An 18,560-nucleotide genomic window follows, 5' to 3' on the forward strand; every position below is an offset into this window, starting at 1 on the left:
AATTACAAGTTCTGGTCTGAGTTTTTCAATGTTATCTCTGTTACCGAATTGAGCAGACAGATGAAAACATGAACATTGAATAGATGGGACATTCCATAGCCCACAGACAAGTAAGCGAAATTAAATGAGCAATGGAGGGGTCAACTTATTACGTAAGAAGTTGAAACGGAACATGGACCTTGTCAGCCCGGAGAACACATTTAGTGACCCCATGCAGGACCATATCCTTTTTTTTTGTTTCTTATGATAATGTAGATATCTTATTTTAATTTGTTTGTCAGTTGTCAAGAAAATTGAAGGTGTTGTTACGTGTTAGATCCATGTTTTTTTTTTAATTACCAAAGTATGTTAAACTATTCTCTTCCCTGTTGCCTAAACTCGATCGAACCTTATAACCTTGAAGCTCCGCGTTTAAGATTACCCTGTACATTAACTTTTTTTGCAAAAGAATTCGGACCTGTACATTAACTTTTTTTGCAAAAGAATTCGGTTTTATATTGATTTAAGGGACTATTATTACACACCATGTAGATGAAAAGAAATAAAAATTGCCTTACCCTGTACACAGGCCTGCCTGTACATTAACTGGTTCATACGTTGCCGTTGGTATGTCTTACCTATGCACTTAACTTTTGTGCGTGTGTTCGTGTATATATCGAATATGATAGATGCATATATATACTGTGAAATATCACAAAAAAATAGAGACGATTTATAGAAGAATATAAATAATGGTTTTTTAGCTCATTATTAATTGATTTTGAACTGACAGAATAAGTAATACACAATATTTAAACATAGAAGTGCATAAGTAAAAGAAAGTAAAATTCCGTTCGAGATGAATGAACCAAAAGAATCACCATTTCGAATGGCAAGATAAAATATATCATATTAAAAATGAAGTTGATATTTTCTAATAAAAAAAAAAGAGAAGAAAAGAAGTTGATTCCAAATAGTTAAATATATTCATACATGAACTTCTCTACTTTGTCCAAAAAAAAAGAAAAGAAGAAGAAACTCTCTACTATTGTCAATTAGTAGAGTTGAAAATTCATAATTCTTCTATTAATTTATTTATTTATTAAGAAGTACTTAATCATATATAAAGAAACATTTGTTAATTAAAAAAGTATTTTTTACTATTAATTTTTTGTTAATGAACTTAAATAAATAAATATGTATATATATATATATATATATATATATATGGTCAGACATTCAGCTCACTACCCTGTTTCAACTTTCAGAGCCAATAATAAAGTCATCAGGACTCAGGAGAGGCTTGCGCGGATGGAAACACAAGGCAAAGTAATCACTTGCAAAGGTAATTTTTTGTATATAAAAATCTTTGTATGTATGTGTAGAGCTAAGTTAGACAAATATTGGCTGAATATGAGTTCCCAAAAGAAAGTTAAGATATGATTTATGAGTGTGAATGAATGAACAGCTGCTGTGGCATGGGGAGCTGGAGAAGCTCTAGTGATGGAAGATGTAAAAGTAGATCCTCCTCAGAGACTGGAAGTGAGACTTCGAATCCTCTTCACTTCCATCTGTCACACCGATCTTAGCGCATGGAAAGGCGAGGTACTCTTCATATATTTTCTTCTTCTTCGAGTAGCTAGCCCTTTCAATTACTAGTTCTTCTTCTAATGAATCTCTTATCTTTTGGTCAGAACGAGGCTCAACAAGCATACCCTCGAATCCTTGGCCATGAGGCGGCAGGGTAAGTCAAATAAATCTGATGGATCTTTATTTATTTATTTATTTTATTTTATTTAAAAAAACACTTTTAGGTGATCGATTTAGAAATAAATGGACATTATGTTGTTGGATGGAAACCTTAATTGTTGCAGGATAGTGGAGAGCGTAGGGGAAGGAGTGGAAGAGATGAAGGCAGGTGATCATGTGCTCCCTATTTTCACAGGAGAGTGCGGAGAGTGCAGAGTCTGCAAGCGAGACGGAGCCAATCTGTGTGAGAGATTCCGAGTGGATCCGATGAAGAAGGTGATGGTAAGCGATGGCAAGACCAGATTCTTCACCAGCAAAGACAACAAACCCATCTTCCATTTCCTCAACACATCCACCTTCTCTGAGTACACGGTCATAGACTCGGCTTGCGTGCTCAAGGTGGACCCTCTGTTTCCTCTGGAGAAGATAAGCCTCCTCAGTTGCGGTGTCTCCACTGGTAAAATTAATTGCATCCATCTCACTCACTGTATAGATATGAATGTTGACATGTAGTTGCTTATTTAATGAAAGAGATATGTGTTTTTATGGGTTGAAGGAGTGGGTGCGGCGTGGAATGTGNCCCGGAGAACACATTTAGTGACCCCATGCAGGACCATATCCTTTTTTTTTGTTTCTTATGATAATGTAGATATCTTATTTTAATTTGTTTGTCAGTTGTCAAGAAAATTGAAGGTGTTGTTACGTGTTAGATCCATGTTTTTTTTTTAATTACCAAAGTATGTTAAACTATTCTCTTCCCTGTTGCCTAAACTCGATCGAACCTTATAACCTTGAAGCTCCGCGTTTAAGATTACCCTGTACATTAACTTTTTTTGCAAAAGAATTCGGACCTGTACATTAACTTTTTTTGCAAAAGAATTCGGTTTTATATTGATTTAAGGGACTATTATTACACACCATGTAGATGAAAAGAAATAAAAATTGCCTTACCCTGTACACAGGCCTGCCTGTACATTAACTGGTTCATACGTTGCCGTTGGTATGTCTTACCTATGCACTTAACTTTTGTGCGTGTGTTCGTGTATATATCGAATATGATAGATGCATATATATACTGTGAAATATCACAAAAAAATAGAGACGATTTATAGAAGAATATAAATAATGGTTTTTTAGCTCATTATTAATTGATTTTGAACTGACAGAATAAGTAATACACAATATTTAAACATAGAAGTGCATAAGTAAAAGAAAGTAAAATTCCGTTCGAGATGAATGAACCAAAAGAATCACCATTTCGAATGGCAAGATAAAATATATCATATTAAAAATGAAGTTGATATTTTCTAATAAAAAAAAAAGAGAAGAAAAGAAGTTGATTCCAAATAGTTAAATATATTCATACATGAACTTCTCTACTTTGTCCAAAAAAAAAGAAAAGAAGAAGAAACTCTCTACTATTGTCAATTAGTAGAGTTGAAAATTCATAATTCTTCTATTAATTTATTTATTTATTAAGAAGTACTTAATCATATATAAAGAAACATTTGTTAATTAAAAAAGTATTTTTTACTATTAATTTTTTGTTAATGAACTTAAATAAATAAATATGTATATATATATATATATATATATATATATGGTCAGACATTCAGCTCACTACCCTGTTTCAACTTTCAGAGCCAATAATAAAGTCATCAGGACTCAGGAGAGGCTTGCGCGGATGGAAACACAAGGCAAAGTAATCACTTGCAAAGGTAATTTTTTGTATATAAAAATCTTTGTATGTATGTGTAGAGCTAAGTTAGACAAATATTGGCTGAATATGAGTTCCCAAAAGAAAGTTAAGATATGATTTATGAGTGTGAATGAATGAACAGCTGCTGTGGCATGGGGAGCTGGAGAAGCTCTAGTGATGGAAGATGTAAAAGTAGATCCTCCTCAGAGACTGGAAGTGAGACTTCGAATCCTCTTCACTTCCATCTGTCACACCGATCTTAGCGCATGGAAAGGCGAGGTACTCTTCATATATTTTCTTCTTCTTCGAGTAGCTAGCCCTTTCAATTACTAGTTCTTCTTCTAATGAATCTCTTATCTTTTGGTCAGAACGAGGCTCAACAAGCATACCCTCGAATCCTTGGCCATGAGGCGGCAGGGTAAGTCAAATAAATCTGATGGATCTTTATTTATTTATTTATTTTATTTTATTTAAAAAAACACTTTTAGGTGATCGATTTAGAAATAAATGGACATTATGTTGTTGGATGGAAACCTTAATTGTTGCAGGATAGTGGAGAGCGTAGGGGAAGGAGTGGAAGAGATGAAGGCAGGTGATCATGTGCTCCCTATTTTCACAGGAGAGTGCGGAGAGTGCAGAGTCTGCAAGCGAGACGGAGCCAATCTGTGTGAGAGATTCCGAGTGGATCCGATGAAGAAGGTGATGGTAAGCGATGGCAAGACCAGATTCTTCACCAGCAAAGACAACAAACCCATCTTCCATTTCCTCAACACATCCACCTTCTCTGAGTACACGGTCATAGACTCGGCTTGCGTGCTCAAGGTGGACCCTCTGTTTCCTCTGGAGAAGATAAGCCTCCTCAGTTGCGGTGTCTCCACTGGTAAAATTAATTGCATCCATCTCACTCACTGTATAGATATGAATGTTGACATGTAGTTGCTTATTTAATGAAAGAGATATGTGTTTTTATGGGTTGAAGGAGTGGGTGCGGCGTGGAATGTGGCTAATATTCAACCTAGCTCCACCGTCGCTATTTTTGGACTGGGCGCTGTTGGACTTGCCGTAAGTTTTTCCTCTTTGTTTTATGTATCATCATGCAATCCATACTAATTGGGGGGACTCACTCTTAATGCCGTGTTAATTTTGAGAAAGGTGGCTGAAGGTGCAAGAGCCAGGGGAGCCTCTAAAGTCATTGGGATCGACGTCAACCCTGACAAGTTCCAACTAGGTAGGTATAAATCATAATAGCGTATGCATGAGACTGAGAGAAGAAAATTGTTCCTAAATTAGGTAGCTAAGTGTGCTGGATGGATGAACAGGCAGAGAAGCAGGGATCAGTGAATTCATAAATCCAAAGGAGAGTGACAAGGCAGTTCATGAGAGAGTAAGGGAGATAACAGAGGGAGGAGTGGAGTACAGTTTCGAGTGTGCGGGAAGCATAGAAGCACTTCGAGAGGCCTTTCTGTCTACAAACTCAGGAATGGGAGTGACAGTGTTGCTGGGTGTTCACGCAAGCCCANTGTATATATCGAATATGATAGATGCATATATATACTGTGAAATATCACAAAAAAATAGAGACGATTTATAGAAGAATATAAATAATGGTTTTTTAGCTCATTATTAATTGATTTTGAACTGACAGAATAAGTAATACACAATATTTAAACATAGAAGTGCATAAGTAAAAGAAAGTAAAATTCCGTTCGAGATGAATGAACCAAAAGAATCACCATTTCGAATGGCAAGATAAAATATATCATATTAAAAATGAAGTTGATATTTTCTAATAAAAAAAAAAGAGAAGAAAAGAAGTTGATTCCAAATAGTTAAATATATTCATACATGAACTTCTCTACTTTGTCCAAAAAAAAAGAAAAGAAGAAGAAACTCTCTACTATTGTCAATTAGTAGAGTTGAAAATTCATAATTCTTCTATTAATTTATTTATTTATTAAGAAGTACTTAATCATATATAAAGAAACATTTGTTAATTAAAAAAGTATTTTTTACTATTAATTTTTTGTTAATGAACTTAAATAAATAAATATGTATATATATATATATATATATATATATATGGTCAGACATTCAGCTCACTACCCTGTTTCAACTTTCAGAGCCAATAATAAAGTCATCAGGACTCAGGAGAGGCTTGCGCGGATGGAAACACAAGGCAAAGTAATCACTTGCAAAGGTAATTTTTTGTATATAAAAATCTTTGTATGTATGTGTAGAGCTAAGTTAGACAAATATTGGCTGAATATGAGTTCCCAAAAGAAAGTTAAGATATGATTTATGAGTGTGAATGAATGAACAGCTGCTGTGGCATGGGGAGCTGGAGAAGCTCTAGTGATGGAAGATGTAAAAGTAGATCCTCCTCAGAGACTGGAAGTGAGACTTCGAATCCTCTTCACTTCCATCTGTCACACCGATCTTAGCGCATGGAAAGGCGAGGTACTCTTCATATATTTTCTTCTTCTTCGAGTAGCTAGCCCTTTCAATTACTAGTTCTTCTTCTAATGAATCTCTTATCTTTTGGTCAGAACGAGGCTCAACAAGCATACCCTCGAATCCTTGGCCATGAGGCGGCAGGGTAAGTCAAATAAATCTGATGGATCTTTATTTATTTATTTATTTTATTTTATTTAAAAAAACACTTTTAGGTGATCGATTTAGAAATAAATGGACATTATGTTGTTGGATGGAAACCTTAATTGTTGCAGGATAGTGGAGAGCGTAGGGGAAGGAGTGGAAGAGATGAAGGCAGGTGATCATGTGCTCCCTATTTTCACAGGAGAGTGCGGAGAGTGCAGAGTCTGCAAGCGAGACGGAGCCAATCTGTGTGAGAGATTCCGAGTGGATCCGATGAAGAAGGTGATGGTAAGCGATGGCAAGACCAGATTCTTCACCAGCAAAGACAACAAACCCATCTTCCATTTCCTCAACACATCCACCTTCTCTGAGTACACGGTCATAGACTCGGCTTGCGTGCTCAAGGTGGACCCTCTGTTTCCTCTGGAGAAGATAAGCCTCCTCAGTTGCGGTGTCTCCACTGGTAAAATTAATTGCATCCATCTCACTCACTGTATAGATATGAATGTTGACATGTAGTTGCTTATTTAATGAAAGAGATATGTGTTTTTATGGGTTGAAGGAGTGGGTGCGGCGTGGAATGTGGCTAATATTCAACCTAGCTCCACCGTCGCTATTTTTGGACTGGGCGCTGTTGGACTTGCCGTAAGTTTTTCCTCTTTGTTTTATGTATCATCATGCAATCCATACTAATTGGGGGGACTCACTCTTAATGCCGTGTTAATTTTGAGAAAGGTGGCTGAAGGTGCAAGAGCCAGGGGAGCCTCTAAAGTCATTGGGATCGACGTCAACCCTGACAAGTTCCAACTAGGTAGGTATAAATCATAATAGCGTATGCATGAGACTGAGAGAAGAAAATTGTTCCTAAATTAGGTAGCTAAGTGTGCTGGATGGATGAACAGGCAGAGAAGCAGGGATCAGTGAATTCATAAATCCAAAGGAGAGTGACAAGGCAGTTCATGAGAGAGTAAGGGAGATAACAGAGGGAGGAGTGGAGTACAGTTTCGAGTGTGCGGGAAGCATAGAAGCACTTCGAGAGGCCTTTCTGTCTACAAACTCAGGAATGGGAGTGACAGTGTTGCTGGGTGTTCACGCAAGCCCACAGCTTCTCCCTATCCATCCCATGGAGCTCTTCCAAGGCAGATCCATCACCGCCTCTGTTTTCGGAGGCTTCAAACCCAAAACCCAATTACCCTTTTTCATCACCCAGTGCCTCCAAGGTCTTGTCAATCTCGATCTCTACATCTCTCACCAGCTTCCCTTCCACGATATCAACGAAGCCATCCAGCTGCTTAACCAAGGCAAGGCTCTTCGTTGCCTTCTCCGCCTCTAAACTGAATTGAATTGAATTGAACACCATCCATGCATTCATCATTCCATCCTTTTTCATGTGACCACCAATAAGAAAATCATGTCACATTGAGGAAAGTAACAGATTTCTTGTATAAGTCTCTTGCTATAAGTCAGTCCCATTCTCGAACACATGATTGTATCAAACGGAAATTCAATAGAGATTGAACATGAAAGTGGGGATAGATGCAAATCTTTACCTTAACTGAAAATAATGAGAGTAATCAGGAGTTAAGACGGTAGAAGTAAAGCAAAGAAACTCAAGACGTGAAGAAAGTTCTTCTTTCACACACAGCCTACATCATCTCACTCCACTAGAAAACTTGGACAATAATAGATTGATATGTTTCGTTTATTAACGCAGCGTGGAATTTATCCGTACGCGCTCTCAGAAATTCAAAACTGAAAGAATAACTCTCGCTTCTTTTTCCCTTTGCTGTTACAAACAAGATTGATACATCCACCAAGACAAAGACTTTTTAATAGAGAGAGAGAGCATTTCTCTATTCAAATGGCCAAAGGAGATACCCTTTTACCTTTCCCATTCCCTCATGAGCTCTCTCTCTATCTACTTACATGTACACTCTCTCCTACATCCTTTTTCCCATTCTTGCAAATCTTCTGGCTACTCCGAATATCACCGCCTTTGTCAACAGCCCTTTGTCCAGTGTACATGCAAGCGCAATCGCCCCTCCCACCACCAGTATCTTTGGTATGTTTTTCCCCGTTGGCTTCTCTCCTGTAACCTCTACTATCGAATCCCTCTCATTCATGAACTCCTCCGCACTCACTTTGGTGTTGATTTGAGCCATTGATGCGCTTGGTGACAAACCTGCTCCTGCTGCTTTTGCCCTCTGATATGCGCGCAAGCCTGGTTCAATTTTCTTCACCGCACCCCACATCCCCTGTCTCACCCCGAGCTTAGCAATCTCCCACGGTATTCCCATATCTTCATGGTGAAATAGTAGTACCTCACACGATGTCATCTCACCATCGCCTCTTTTCGATTCAACTACACCATGATAATATATATCAGTCAATCTCAGAAACTAACAACACTGTCGAAAAACAGAGACAACTTGCTTGAGTGCATCACAATGGTAGTAGTACCTGCACGGATGCACCAGCTTGAATAGTATAAATCAACTCGCCTTGGCTTGTTTTGTCTTGGTACAGACGGGTATTGTACTCCCTGATACAAAATACAAGAGAATATACTTACTATAGTTAGACGCATGAAAAAAAAAAAAAAGAGTAAATCAAAAACAATATACAACAACGAAATCCAAAAGATATAATAGCTCCACTAGGGTAAGTTTGAAATAGGCTTGGTTACTAAACTAGCAGCGAAAGAATGGAATACCTTGGTAATGCAGTAAAACACTCGGCCAGCATCCCATATTCGACGGCCTATAATATACTCCCTGTCGCTACAAAAGAAGGGAAACTGAAGCGGAAGTTGTGAGTGAGAAGAGATGGGAGAAGAAGCAAAAGCTGTTAAAAGTAAGAAACAAAGTGCCCACCTTCCGCACCCATTGCACAACCATAGTGCCCGTGTCCTTGCAACGCTCGAGAGTAGAAGAATACAAAAGCATATCATCCCACTTGGAACGGAACTCATCATCCCAAAAGAAGTCCCTGACCATCTCAGGAGTGGCATCCTCAAACACTGTTCTGCTACGGTACTGGGGAGGCCCATTCTAGAATCATATCATACAAAATGATTAAGGTATTGTTGTAAAAAGCAAAAGGTAGGCGAAAGAGAGTAATAATAATAATAGATTAATAACTTAAAAAGGAGGGTACCTCAGGATCTCGCCTCCAAGCTTGATATGAGAAGGTTGGGGTTGATCGGTCCATCATTTGAATCCAAGAAGGACCGCCATCTTTGACCTCAACCAACTTCCATAGATGCCTAAAATCATCGTCCGTAACAAACCCAGATTTCTCTTTCTCAGCAGCCTGGGGAGAAGAAAGGCTACACCCAAAAAAAAGAAGAAGAAAGAAGCCAGAGTTATGTATTGGATTAGCATTAACAGAGAGAGATGGAAAGTGAAAGTGGGTGAAACCAAATCAAATAAAATCACCTGGGTTTAGCGTGAGAGGGGGCTTTGAGGATGGAAGTGGGAAGCTTGAAGGAGGTGAAGTTGAAGACTTTAGGTGAATCGGAATCGGACAAGAGTTTAGAATCATCTCCGGAGAGATAAGCCCACTTGGGCCTCCAAAACCAACCAACCAAAACCCCGGCAGCCACAGCAATCCAAAGTGGTGCAGCAAAAACGAAAAGGTCAGTAGAGGAGAAGCCGAGGGCGTGAATCTCGGGAAAAAACAAGGTACTCAATCCCATCTTAACCCACCCTCACTCCCGATTAGGCGTCAAAGCACATCAATTGGACGAGGATTGGGTCTTGGGAGGGATTTAAGCAAGCGCATAGAAGAAGGAAGGAAAAGATTAAAGTAGAAGGAGAATAAAAGAGAGGGAAGAGGATAAGGATTTAGGATTTGGGATTACTGTAGGCCCTATTTCGCCGTTCGATTGCAATCTTCTTCTCTCACACCCTCCTCTCCTTTTTATTATAAGTGGATAAAACAGACCAAACCAAAGCGTTCTGCTTCTTCTTATCTTACTGGGCTGTCCACTCCACGTGTTTGACTGTTTTCTCATTTCGATTCTGTGGTCGCCGCATCCTCCCCTCCTCCCTTCCTTTTTTCTTTTGTTTTGTTTTTTACATCTCCTGCTACATTTTTTAGATAAAAATCCGTACTTTTTTTTTCGTCAGATAATTAGTCACAAAATAATTAACTTAATAAATGAACAGTCATTATCTAAATCGTTTCTATCCTATGGGAGGACTAAAACAATCAGAATAATAACTAGAGTTTATGTGGAGCTTGAACTCTACTTTGTTACAACATTAGTTTATATAAACTTTTTTGTTTTTGTTTTTGTTCAAACATTAGTTTATTATACAAACAACACAAATGTCAAATTTAGATGTTCAAATGAAAACAAGGACTCTTATACGCTGTTACGCAGAAAAAAAAGGTTAAGTATCTGTGGAAAAAAATGAATAGACTCTCTTGCTGCTATTCCGTCCAAACACACTATAATAATATGGTTGACAATTCAAATGCAACAAATAAACGTTTTCCTCACTGCTTGTGTTGCTGTTACTATATTAGCCAAGGAACCAAATGTGATCTTCATACGACACCGGTTTAGCTTTTTCTATTTGCACTTTCACCCCTTATTATTGGATAATGTTAAAACCTGATCCTACTCCCCCCCCCTCCCAAAACTTAGATGAAAAGAAAAAAAAAAAAAAAAACATCAAAAGTGTAAGATGGTGAACTCGAACTCGCGTACTTCATCCGTCATCGATCTGCGGCTGCGATTATCTCTATCTCCGTCAAAATCACCTCATCTCCTCGATCCTTAATTTGTCTCAGGTAAGCTTCTGAGATTCTTCCTTGTTAGATAGATTTTGATTTCGTAGCAATCGGTGTGTTTAAAATTTCTTTGTTTTGTGTTCGTCTCAAATTTCGTTGATTTGACATCTGCGATGTGTAGTCTCTAATTGGACTGTATAAAACGGGATTTAACCTTTAAAAGTTTTCTAATTTCGTTGATTCCTGATCTGTGCGGTGTCGTAAAATCTCCAATTCGACTGTTTTACACACACTCAGATCCAGCCATGGCCCTTTTTTTTTTTAATGAAGGGCATATATCTTGATTTGAATACTAATTAATTATCAAATTGTCAAATGCTTTTGCTTTAGCGTCTTTCTTCTATGTAAATGCGATATTAATATATCTCATGTATTGGTCATGGCGTTGATGGTTTTTTTGTGTGGTTGTTATGGACACTTGCAGATCATGTTGACTGAAACTCCATTTAGGCCACGAGAGAAGCTTCTTGAGAAGCAGAGATTGTTCCAGAGCATTCAAAGGCACACTTACTTGAAAGGACCAATGGACAATATCACATCCGTTGCTATTCCTCTTGCCTTGGCTGCTAGCTCTCTCTACATGATTGTAAGTTTCGTTCATATGGGCTTCTCCTGCCTGGTTTTCACAACTATACATATCTTTGAATCTATCCTTGTTTAGAACTTGATACGTCCACTAGATTGTTTCTGCAAAATCCCAAATGCTCAAGTTCCATGGTTTTCTATTATTTGTTATTGATATTGCCTCAGTTTCCTTAACTTTGTTCGTCATCTAACTATGAAACTCTGTGTTTGGCTGGTACAGGGAACAGGGATCTACAACATGTCAAATGGAATTGGCAAAAAAGAATAAGCAGCTTCTTCTTCTTCTTTTTTCCTGTTCCTATTTTATGCTTTTTGGTTCCTCTATGTATCAGTGGCTGCCATATGCAGTAGCAGACTAAAGTTTACACTGGTCTTTATCTTGTAGCTGTTTATTGCGTTTTGCCAAATAATTTACGTAGTCACAGACAATGTCGAAAGCTGCAGATAATTGGTGTTATAAAGTTCCAATGAATCCTCTGTGTTTGTTTTTTTTTCCTTTCTTCTACTACAGCGGAAGTTGTGAGTGAAGAGATGGGAGAAGAAGCAAAAAGAAGGTAGCTGTTAAAAGTAAGAAACAAAGTGCCCACCTTCCGCACCCATTGCACAACCACAGTGCCCGTGTCCTTGCAACGCTCGAGAGTAGAAGAATACAAAAGCATATCATCCCACTTGGAACGGAACTCATCATCCCAAAAGAAGTCCCTGACCATCTCAGGAGTGGCATCCTCAAACACTGTTCTGCTACGGTACTGGGGAGGCCCATTCTAGAATCATATCATACAAAATGATTAAGGTATTATTGTAAAAAGCAAAAGGTAGGCGAAAGAGGGTAATAATAATAGATTAATAACTTAAAAAGGAGGGCTCAGGAGGGTACCTCAGGATCTCGCCTCCAAGCTTGATATGAGAAGGTTGGGGTTGATCGGTCCATCATTTGAATCCAACAAGGACCGCCATCAGTATCAAGAGGAAGTGACTCTTACTCTTGGGAAGCAGGTAGCCGCTCAGCAACAACTTTTTCAACTAAGCTGACATGGAACCAACTTAGACCTTCAGATCCTCAGAAGTTCTGGTATAAAGCGGTATGGTTTAAGCACTCTGTTCCTAAACATGCTTTCACCTTCTGGATTGCGAACTTGAATAGGCTACCGGTAAGAGAAAGACTTCTTGGATGGGGTATGCAGATATCTCCAGAATGCCTTTTATGCAACTCTGATTTCGAAAACAGAGATCATCTCCTCCTTCATTGCCCCTACTCTGAAGAGGTTTGGCACATTATCATGACTCGTCTTGGTCAACGTCCTTGTATCTTTGCAGATTGGTTTACGCTCATCTCTTGGTTGCTTTCCAAGTCTCCAAATACTTCCACCACTCTGAAGCGGTTAGTTGTGCAAGCAACAATATTACTACTTTGGAAGGAAAGAAACATCAGAACCCATGACAATATCTCTGCATCGCCTGCCTCTGTTTTCTTTCCGTCAAATCGATCGGAGTATAAGGGACACTCGTCTTGCTCGCATATACCGTAAAGGTTGTGGTCGACTGCTCAGCCAATGGTTCTCCCATGCCTAGCCCGTTAAAGATCGTATTAATCTTTTTTCATATCTAATAGTAACTAAGGCTTTTTATTTTTTTTGGCCTTAGAAGCTCTCTGCCCCAGAGCATTTTTGTACTAAACAATTGTTCCATTTTGGTAATTAAATTCACATTTTATCAAAGAAAAAAAAGAAGGACCGCCATCTTTGACCTCAACCAACTTCCATAGATGCCTAAAATCATCGTCCGTAACAAACCCGGATTTCTCTTTCTCAGCAGCCTGGGGAGAAGAAAGGCTACACCAAAAAAAGAAGAAGAAAGAAGCCAGAGTTATGTATTGGATTAGCATTAGCAGAGAGAGAGATGGAAAGTGAAATCAAATCAAATCAAATCAAATCACCTGGGGTTAGCGTAAGAGGGGGTTTTGAGGATGGAAGTGGGAAGCTTGAAGGAGGTGAAGTTTGAAAAATTTAGGTGAACACACTTCTCTCTCATTTTTATTACTGTTACTTTAGATGTTCACATAAAAACAACCACAGTGCCCGTGTCCTTGCAACCATTTTGTAACACACTTCTCTCATTTTTATTACTATTACTTTATAAGTGGATAAAACAGACCAAACCACATTGTTCTTCTTTTCTTTTCTAATCATATAAAAACCAAATATTTTGGTTGGTGTAAGATATGCTCTCTATAGCTTGTGGCTCTCCATGTTATATAAGCACTGGAGGTAACATTAACTACAATTAATTCTCGTAATGTTTCAAAATCTCGGTATAACAACATTTGGATGCATCGTATAACATTAGCTGAGAACTCTGTAACATTATAATCTCTGTAACATTAACTATATATGCTCTCTACAGCATGAATCCCAAACTGAGTAACAACATTTGGATGCAACATATAGCATTTGCTGAGATAATCATCCAAGATTCTTGGTTCAAGATAGGTTATGCAGCAGCTTATCATCAAGTCTCAGACTCAATCAAGGTAAGTTTGATTCACTAGATGTCTGACAATGTTAATAGCTTTTGAGTCAAAGTTGTAACTTATCTGGTGCGTCAACTGAAGCTAGCTTATCAGTTCAAAGAATAAAGCACTTCAAGGTAAACTCTAAGTTAGTGACTGCAGATTCTTCTACAGCTAATCATGATCAAGTCAAGTTAGTATATGATATGCAGAGGAAAAGAGATTCTTTTGGGGATTCTAATCTCGAGTTACGCCAAGATCTTTCTATTCGCAGTTGCTCTTAAAGGTAAGATCTTTAACCCTGTGTTGCGTTGTGCATAATAGTCTTAGTGAAATTCTTGTGCTCATGGATAGATGCTGCACATGATACAAAATTTAGCTCTTTCGTATTGGTAGTTGAAAATGATTAACAATTTTCCATTCAGCTTTCTCTTCAGTTTCTTTACTTGGTAAACTGATGCTCAAGATGCTGGGGAGGTACAAGCTCCTCTACTCTGACTTGTTATAAGTTATAGACCATTTTTATTATTTGCCCAATTTGAACTCGGGAATCAGGTTGCTAATATTATCAAGGAAGATCTATGGTCTAACCTCTCACCTACTTCAACAATGTAATCTATTCGTTAGTTAAGTTTCAGTGATCAATGACCAAATGACAAAACAGAATGAATTAATGATCAATGACAAAACAGTAAATGACTTTGAGTTTAACTTTGACATCTTTCAAAATTCAGAAACAGCAAGAGATCAAACCTTATAGTTTAGCTCTCCAACAGAAGTCCATGAGTCTCACAAATTACAAGAAATCAAACACATTTCTTTAGCTAAAAGATGACACACACTAAAAAAGAGTGAGGCAGAGACTAAAAAGGTTCAGGCAGAACAAGATTCAAGCTTTATTACATCCATTTTTAAGCGGTAAATGGGTATTAACTTTCTCCTTACATTATATCAATTTAGAAAAAGAAAAAAACAAAATTCAAAGTATAGTGCTGATTATCATCAATTGTGCACGCTCAGTATAAAAGACAGAGTATACATCAGAAAACAATTATTTCAAGACACTAACAACCAGATATTGCTTAAAACGCACCACGCCTCTCATGGTCACTAGCCAGCTCAAATGGGAACTATAATAGCTGTGAATAAGAGAAGTTAAGAACATCGAATACGAGAAGAGTCTTCTCTGTTAACAAGTCAGCTTAATGTCACAGACCTCTACTTTTCTTGGCATTTTCATGTTAAATGGAACAAGCAATCAACCAAAAAAAAATTAAGAGTAACAGGCAAGCTGTTGTCAACTGTAAGCAGAAGTTGTCTTTTTTTTTTTCTTATCAAACGCTACTATCAGATTATAATAGTTAAATGAGGTTACACTCTACGAAGGGGAGAAAAGTTGACAGACGAAAGTGAACAGAGAGCAGTTTTAGTAAGAGCATCTGCTTATGTATTGTTTAAACGTGGAATATAAGTAAATAAGATAGATGTGAAAGCGGCTCTAAGACCAGAAATGTCATAGAGATCATTAAAGATCGGATTGGAAATGAACGAGCGATGGAGGTGATGTCTAACAGAGCACTTCTGATCGCTAACGCCTCTGCAACAAGTGCAGACGGCACAAAAGGGAGAGGCAGAGGATCGAGATAAAATCAGCCCCGATCCTTAAATATCCAGCCTGCACCACTCATTCCTGCATCTGGGTTCCATGCAGCATCCACACAGCAAATGTAAGCATCAAGCAGAAGTTGTCTATAAAAGGAAAATCTGAAGGGTGACTGAGTGAAAATGTCAATTTTTCGTCGCTTGACAAAAAAAACACAAAGACTTAAGAAACAGTCGACAATCAACCAAAAAAGAAAAAAAGAAAAAAAGTCCCCCTCGATCCAAAGACATCATCCGAAAATTGAAATCTGCTTGAAAAGTGCTCCTTATCAACTCTTGTTTGCAACCTAACCGGGAAATAACAAAGATTAGTATCAGTCAAGGTTATAGACAACTGTTGAGTAAGGAACAGAAAAGAAACATACGCTGGGAGCCTGGAGAGTTGAAGATGATGCTCTCTCTCATTTCTTGTTCTTTGAATTACGTTTCTTCTTCCTCTCAGAACTTTTAATTTCTTGCTTCAATCCAGACAGTTCTGCCTCCAACATTCTCTGGCAATCCTTCATCAATTTCACAGAACGCCCCTCCGTCAATACGAGTTTGACAACTTTACAACTTTGGTTTACTGCGTCTTCCACAACATACACCCTTCTTTTCCTTTCCCGATTATTAGTCATATTGTCGATAGCTGTTTGGCTTAACTTTTTATACTCACTTAGCACGACATCGGTACATAGGAGTTAAACGTGGTTCCAAGATAACTCCCTCCGCTGGTTTCGGCTCGTCCACCGGAAACGTCCACCGCGTGCCGCAACATCTTCTTATGTTTGCTGTATTTGTATTTGTGGTGTGCACCTCTTATTTCCGTTACTTAACTCTGAGAGTTCATGTATTTGAGATTTTAATTTTACTTACTGTGCCATGTTGATAAGTGACTGAGATCTATTTGCATTGCTATAAATTTTCTGTTGATTGGATCAAATAACTGAATTGATGGTTGCATATGAAGCAACAACTCAAGTTCTGGAAAGACCAAAACAGAATGTAATAGTCCACAAAAACAAATATATATATATATATATATAAATACACATCCTCTACAATCGAGTTTCTTTAATGTTCATAAATCATATAATTTTTTTAAAAAACACTAACGTTGCCTCATAAATTATAAAAAGTTGAAAATAAAGAAACATATGTTTGTTCAAAAAAAAAGAAAATGAAGAAACATATATAGAAACGTGGACTAACACTTCAAGTTTTCAATATGACCAGTGTTAAAACTAATCTGTTTTGCCGTGTGAGAGAGCTAGCTGTCAAGGGGGTTGTCAGTGTAATAATTTTAATATCAGTTTACAAGTATCAAAAGAGCATTATTAATTTAATGATCTTAGGAAAAAAAAAACCCAGCCGTTATTAGAGAGCGTCGCTGCAACGGTCACATTTGTTTTCCCCCAAATCTATCTATCTATCTATCTTCTTCTCCTTCTTCAACTCCTTGACAAAAACCCTAATTCGTGTTGAAATTGATTCTCAGATCTAGATTTCGTTATTCGTATTGCTCATTTGATTTTACCTGTTTTTTTTCGATGGAGTCGTCGTTGACATTGAAGAATGGGAAACCATGGACTCCGGTGAAGGATCAGAGCAAGTTTCAGTCCAAGGTTGAAGATACTTCCAGATCTTTAGAGAATTCAAACCTTAAGAATTAAGATTTCGTGTCCGGCTAAATCGAAATATGCCAAGAAATCATCGGCGCAGAAGAATCAGAGCCCGAAGCCTCCCCAAGCGGTTTTCTCTCCCCGGAATCGGATTAGATAGAGGAAGTTTGTTGTGGTGTGAACGTCAAAGAAGAACTCGAGGAAAGCGAAGACTCTGATACATGAACTCTCAGACGTTCCCGGTGGACGAGCCGTATATTAACTTGCGTCTTTGACTCTGATAAGATATGACATTACTGATTTGGATGAAACAGAGGAAGAAAGTGAGAATTCAGTAGTTTCTCCTGCCAATGGACAAACGCTTCCAAATTTGCAGAAGATTGTCGACTTTAGTGACAAAATTAAGGTACTCTACTTTCTTTCTCCTCTTCTTGATTACGACAGTTGTGAATTGCAATAGTAAGTGGAGATTGTTTTAAGTTGAAATATGATGTTGCTTCTGCTAGTGTTATATGTTCACCCATTTTTTATATCATGTCTTAGCTCTTGAAGGATGAACATGATTTGGTATCGAACCAAATGAAAGAGATCACGAATTGTGCCCTTTTAGAACCAGAAATGTCCCGGGCTCTCCAGCTTTTGATTCAGTACCTTAGTGTCTTAATATACCTTGTTGTCTTAATGCAAAGCTTGTTTGCTTTGGTTGTAACCTGATAAGCTTTAACGTGTTTACTATGGCAGCTGATAAGCATGGAACTCTGGAAAATCAGTACTTGGAAGAGTCATCAGAGAGGAAGCGATTATACAATGAAGTGATCAAATTCAAGGGAAATATCAGGGTCTTTTGCAGATGCAGACCTCTAAACCAAGCTGAAATAGCAAGTGGCTGTGCTTCTGTAGCTGAGTTTGATCCATCACAGGAAAACAAGCTCAAGATACTTTCATCTGATTCCCTCCAAGAAGCATTTTAAGTTTGATTATGTCTTCAAGCCTGAATATGGCCAGGGTAAATTGAGACGTTACCCTTGCATCTTTATTTGGCTAAACCTTTGCTCTTCGCACACTAAATCTTTGCTATAGTAATAAAGGTATAAGGTATTGGATTTAATTACAGAAATATAAGGTATTGGATTTAAAATATAGGGTACAGAAATATAGGGTGTAGTGTTTAGGCCTTTAGGGTAAAGGATTTAGAAATATAAGTTATAGGTTACAAAAATGTAGGGTATAGAAATATAGGATTTAGAAATATAAGGTTTAGGATTTAGAAATAGAAATATAGGAAAATATAGGGTACAAAAATATAGAATTTTGAAATATAGTGTACAAAAATAAAAATTTAGGGTTTAGGGTTTAGGGTTTAGGGTTTAGGGTTTAGGGT

The 18,560-nt window shown here is 37.8% G+C and overlaps 5 protein-coding genes across 6 annotated transcripts; 4 read left to right on the forward strand and 1 right to left on the reverse strand.

Annotated features, from left to right (window-relative positions):
* The first annotated feature begins 1,212 nt into the window (after positions 1 to 1,212).
* On the forward strand, positions 1,213 to 2,438 carry LOC104773689 (alcohol dehydrogenase-like 4). Its single transcript, XM_019242720.1, has 6 exons — positions 1,213 to 1,324; positions 1,448 to 1,584; positions 1,674 to 1,723; positions 1,854 to 2,185; positions 2,285 to 2,335; positions 2,404 to 2,438. Exons 1-6 carry the CDS (start codon positions 1,291 to 1,293, stop codon positions 2,436 to 2,438), a joined length of 639 nt encoding a protein of 212 aa, XP_019098265.1. The 5' UTR covers positions 1,213 to 1,290.
* An 896-nt stretch (positions 2,439 to 3,334) lies between these two features.
* LOC109124865 (alcohol dehydrogenase-like 4) lies at positions 3,335 to 7,557 on the forward strand. Of its 2 annotated transcripts, XM_019242723.1 has the most exons (8): positions 3,335 to 3,446; positions 3,570 to 3,706; positions 3,796 to 3,845; positions 3,976 to 4,307; positions 4,407 to 4,489; positions 4,580 to 4,655; positions 4,747 to 4,929; positions 7,108 to 7,557. In XM_019242723.1, the coding sequence occupies exons 1-8, from the start codon at positions 3,413 to 3,415 to the stop codon at positions 7,353 to 7,355; spliced, it is 1,143 nt and encodes a 380-aa protein (XP_019098268.1). In that variant the 5' UTR covers positions 3,335 to 3,412; the 3' UTR covers positions 7,356 to 7,557. The 2 variants fall into 2 exon arrangements, with proteins under 2 accessions (XP_019098268.1, XP_010496632.1); XM_010498330.1 differs by lacking the exons at positions 3,335 to 3,446; positions 3,570 to 3,706; positions 3,796 to 3,845; ... (2 more) ...; positions 4,580 to 4,655; positions 4,747 to 4,929 and adding exons at positions 5,513 to 5,624; positions 5,748 to 5,884; positions 5,974 to 6,023; ... (1 more) ...; positions 6,585 to 6,667; positions 6,758 to 6,833 and having other exon boundaries at positions 6,925 to 7,557.
* A 146-nt stretch (positions 7,558 to 7,703) lies between these two features.
* On the reverse strand, positions 7,704 to 9,973 carry LOC104773688. Its single transcript, XM_010498331.2, has 6 exons — positions 9,460 to 9,973; positions 9,179 to 9,350; positions 8,896 to 9,072; positions 8,736 to 8,819; positions 8,483 to 8,564; positions 7,704 to 8,384 (listed from the first exon to the last, which is right to left on the reverse strand). The coding sequence occupies exons 1-6, from the start codon at positions 9,717 to 9,719 to the stop codon at positions 7,963 to 7,965; spliced, it is 1,197 nt and encodes a 398-aa protein (XP_010496633.1). The 5' UTR covers positions 9,720 to 9,973; the 3' UTR covers positions 7,704 to 7,962.
* Positions 9,974 to 10,675: 702 nt separating this feature from the next.
* LOC109131587 lies at positions 10,676 to 11,899 on the forward strand. The gene is made up of 3 exons (XM_019242724.1): positions 10,676 to 10,822; positions 11,247 to 11,408; positions 11,628 to 11,899. Exons 2-3 carry the CDS (start codon positions 11,250 to 11,252, stop codon positions 11,673 to 11,675), a joined length of 207 nt encoding a protein of 68 aa, XP_019098269.1. The 5' UTR covers positions 10,676 to 10,822; positions 11,247 to 11,249; the 3' UTR covers positions 11,676 to 11,899.
* A 5,243-nt stretch (positions 11,900 to 17,142) lies between these two features.
* On the forward strand, positions 17,143 to 18,150 carry LOC104773690 (kinesin-like protein 1). The gene is made up of 4 exons (XM_019242721.1): positions 17,143 to 17,182; positions 17,494 to 17,585; positions 17,723 to 17,834; positions 17,921 to 18,150. Exons 1-4 carry the CDS (start codon positions 17,143 to 17,145, stop codon positions 18,148 to 18,150), a joined length of 474 nt encoding a protein of 157 aa, XP_019098266.1.
* The last annotated feature ends 410 nt before the right edge of the window (positions 18,151 to 18,560 follow it).

The sequence above is a fragment of the Camelina sativa genome, unplaced genomic scaffold, assembly GCF_000633955.1.
Source record: "Camelina sativa cultivar DH55 unplaced genomic scaffold, Cs unpScaffold00619, whole genome shotgun sequence".
Lineage (NCBI taxonomy): Eukaryota > Viridiplantae > Streptophyta > Magnoliopsida > Brassicales > Brassicaceae > Camelina > Camelina sativa.

Bases quoted from the DNA above. Each gene is read 5' to 3' on its own strand.
- LOC109124865 (XM_019242723.1), top strand. From the start codon at position 3,413: ATGGAAACACAAGGCAAAGTAATCACTTGCAAAG. The intron at 4,308-4,406 runs GTAAAATTAATT...TATGGGTTGAAG, and splicing joins CAGTTGCGGTGTCTCCACTG to GAGTGGGTGCGGCGTGGAAT. The intron at 4,930-7,107 runs GTGTTCACGCAA...CAGTGTTGCTGG, and splicing joins GGGAGTGACAGTGTTGCTGG to GTGTTCACGCAAGCCCACAG.
- LOC104773688 (XM_010498331.2), bottom strand. From the start codon at position 9,719: ATGGGATTGAGTACCTTGTTTTTTCCCGAGATTCACGCCCTCGGCTTC. The intron at 9,073-9,178 runs GTACCCTCCTTT...ATATGATTCTAG, and splicing joins CTTGGAGGCGAGATCCTGAG to AATGGGCCTCCCCAGTACCG. The intron at 8,385-8,482 runs GTACTACTACCA...ATCATGGTGTAG, and splicing joins AAGCTGGTGCATCCGTGCAG to TTGAATCGAAAAGAGGCGAT.
- LOC109131587 (XM_019242724.1), top strand. From the start codon at position 11,250: ATGTTGACTGAAACTCCATTTAGGCCACGAGAGAAGCTTCTTGAGAAG. The intron at 11,409-11,627 runs GTAAGTTTCGTT...TGGCTGGTACAG, and splicing joins CTAGCTCTCTCTACATGATT to GGAACAGGGATCTACAACAT.
- LOC104773690 (XM_019242721.1), top strand. From the start codon at position 17,143: ATGGACTCCGGTGAAGGATCAGAGCAAGTTTCAGTCCAAG. The intron at 17,586-17,722 runs GTACTCTACTTT...ATCATGTCTTAG, and splicing joins ACTTTAGTGACAAAATTAAG to CTCTTGAAGGATGAACATGA. The intron at 17,835-17,920 runs GTGTCTTAATAT...TTACTATGGCAG, and splicing joins GCTTTTGATTCAGTACCTTA to CTGATAAGCATGGAACTCTG.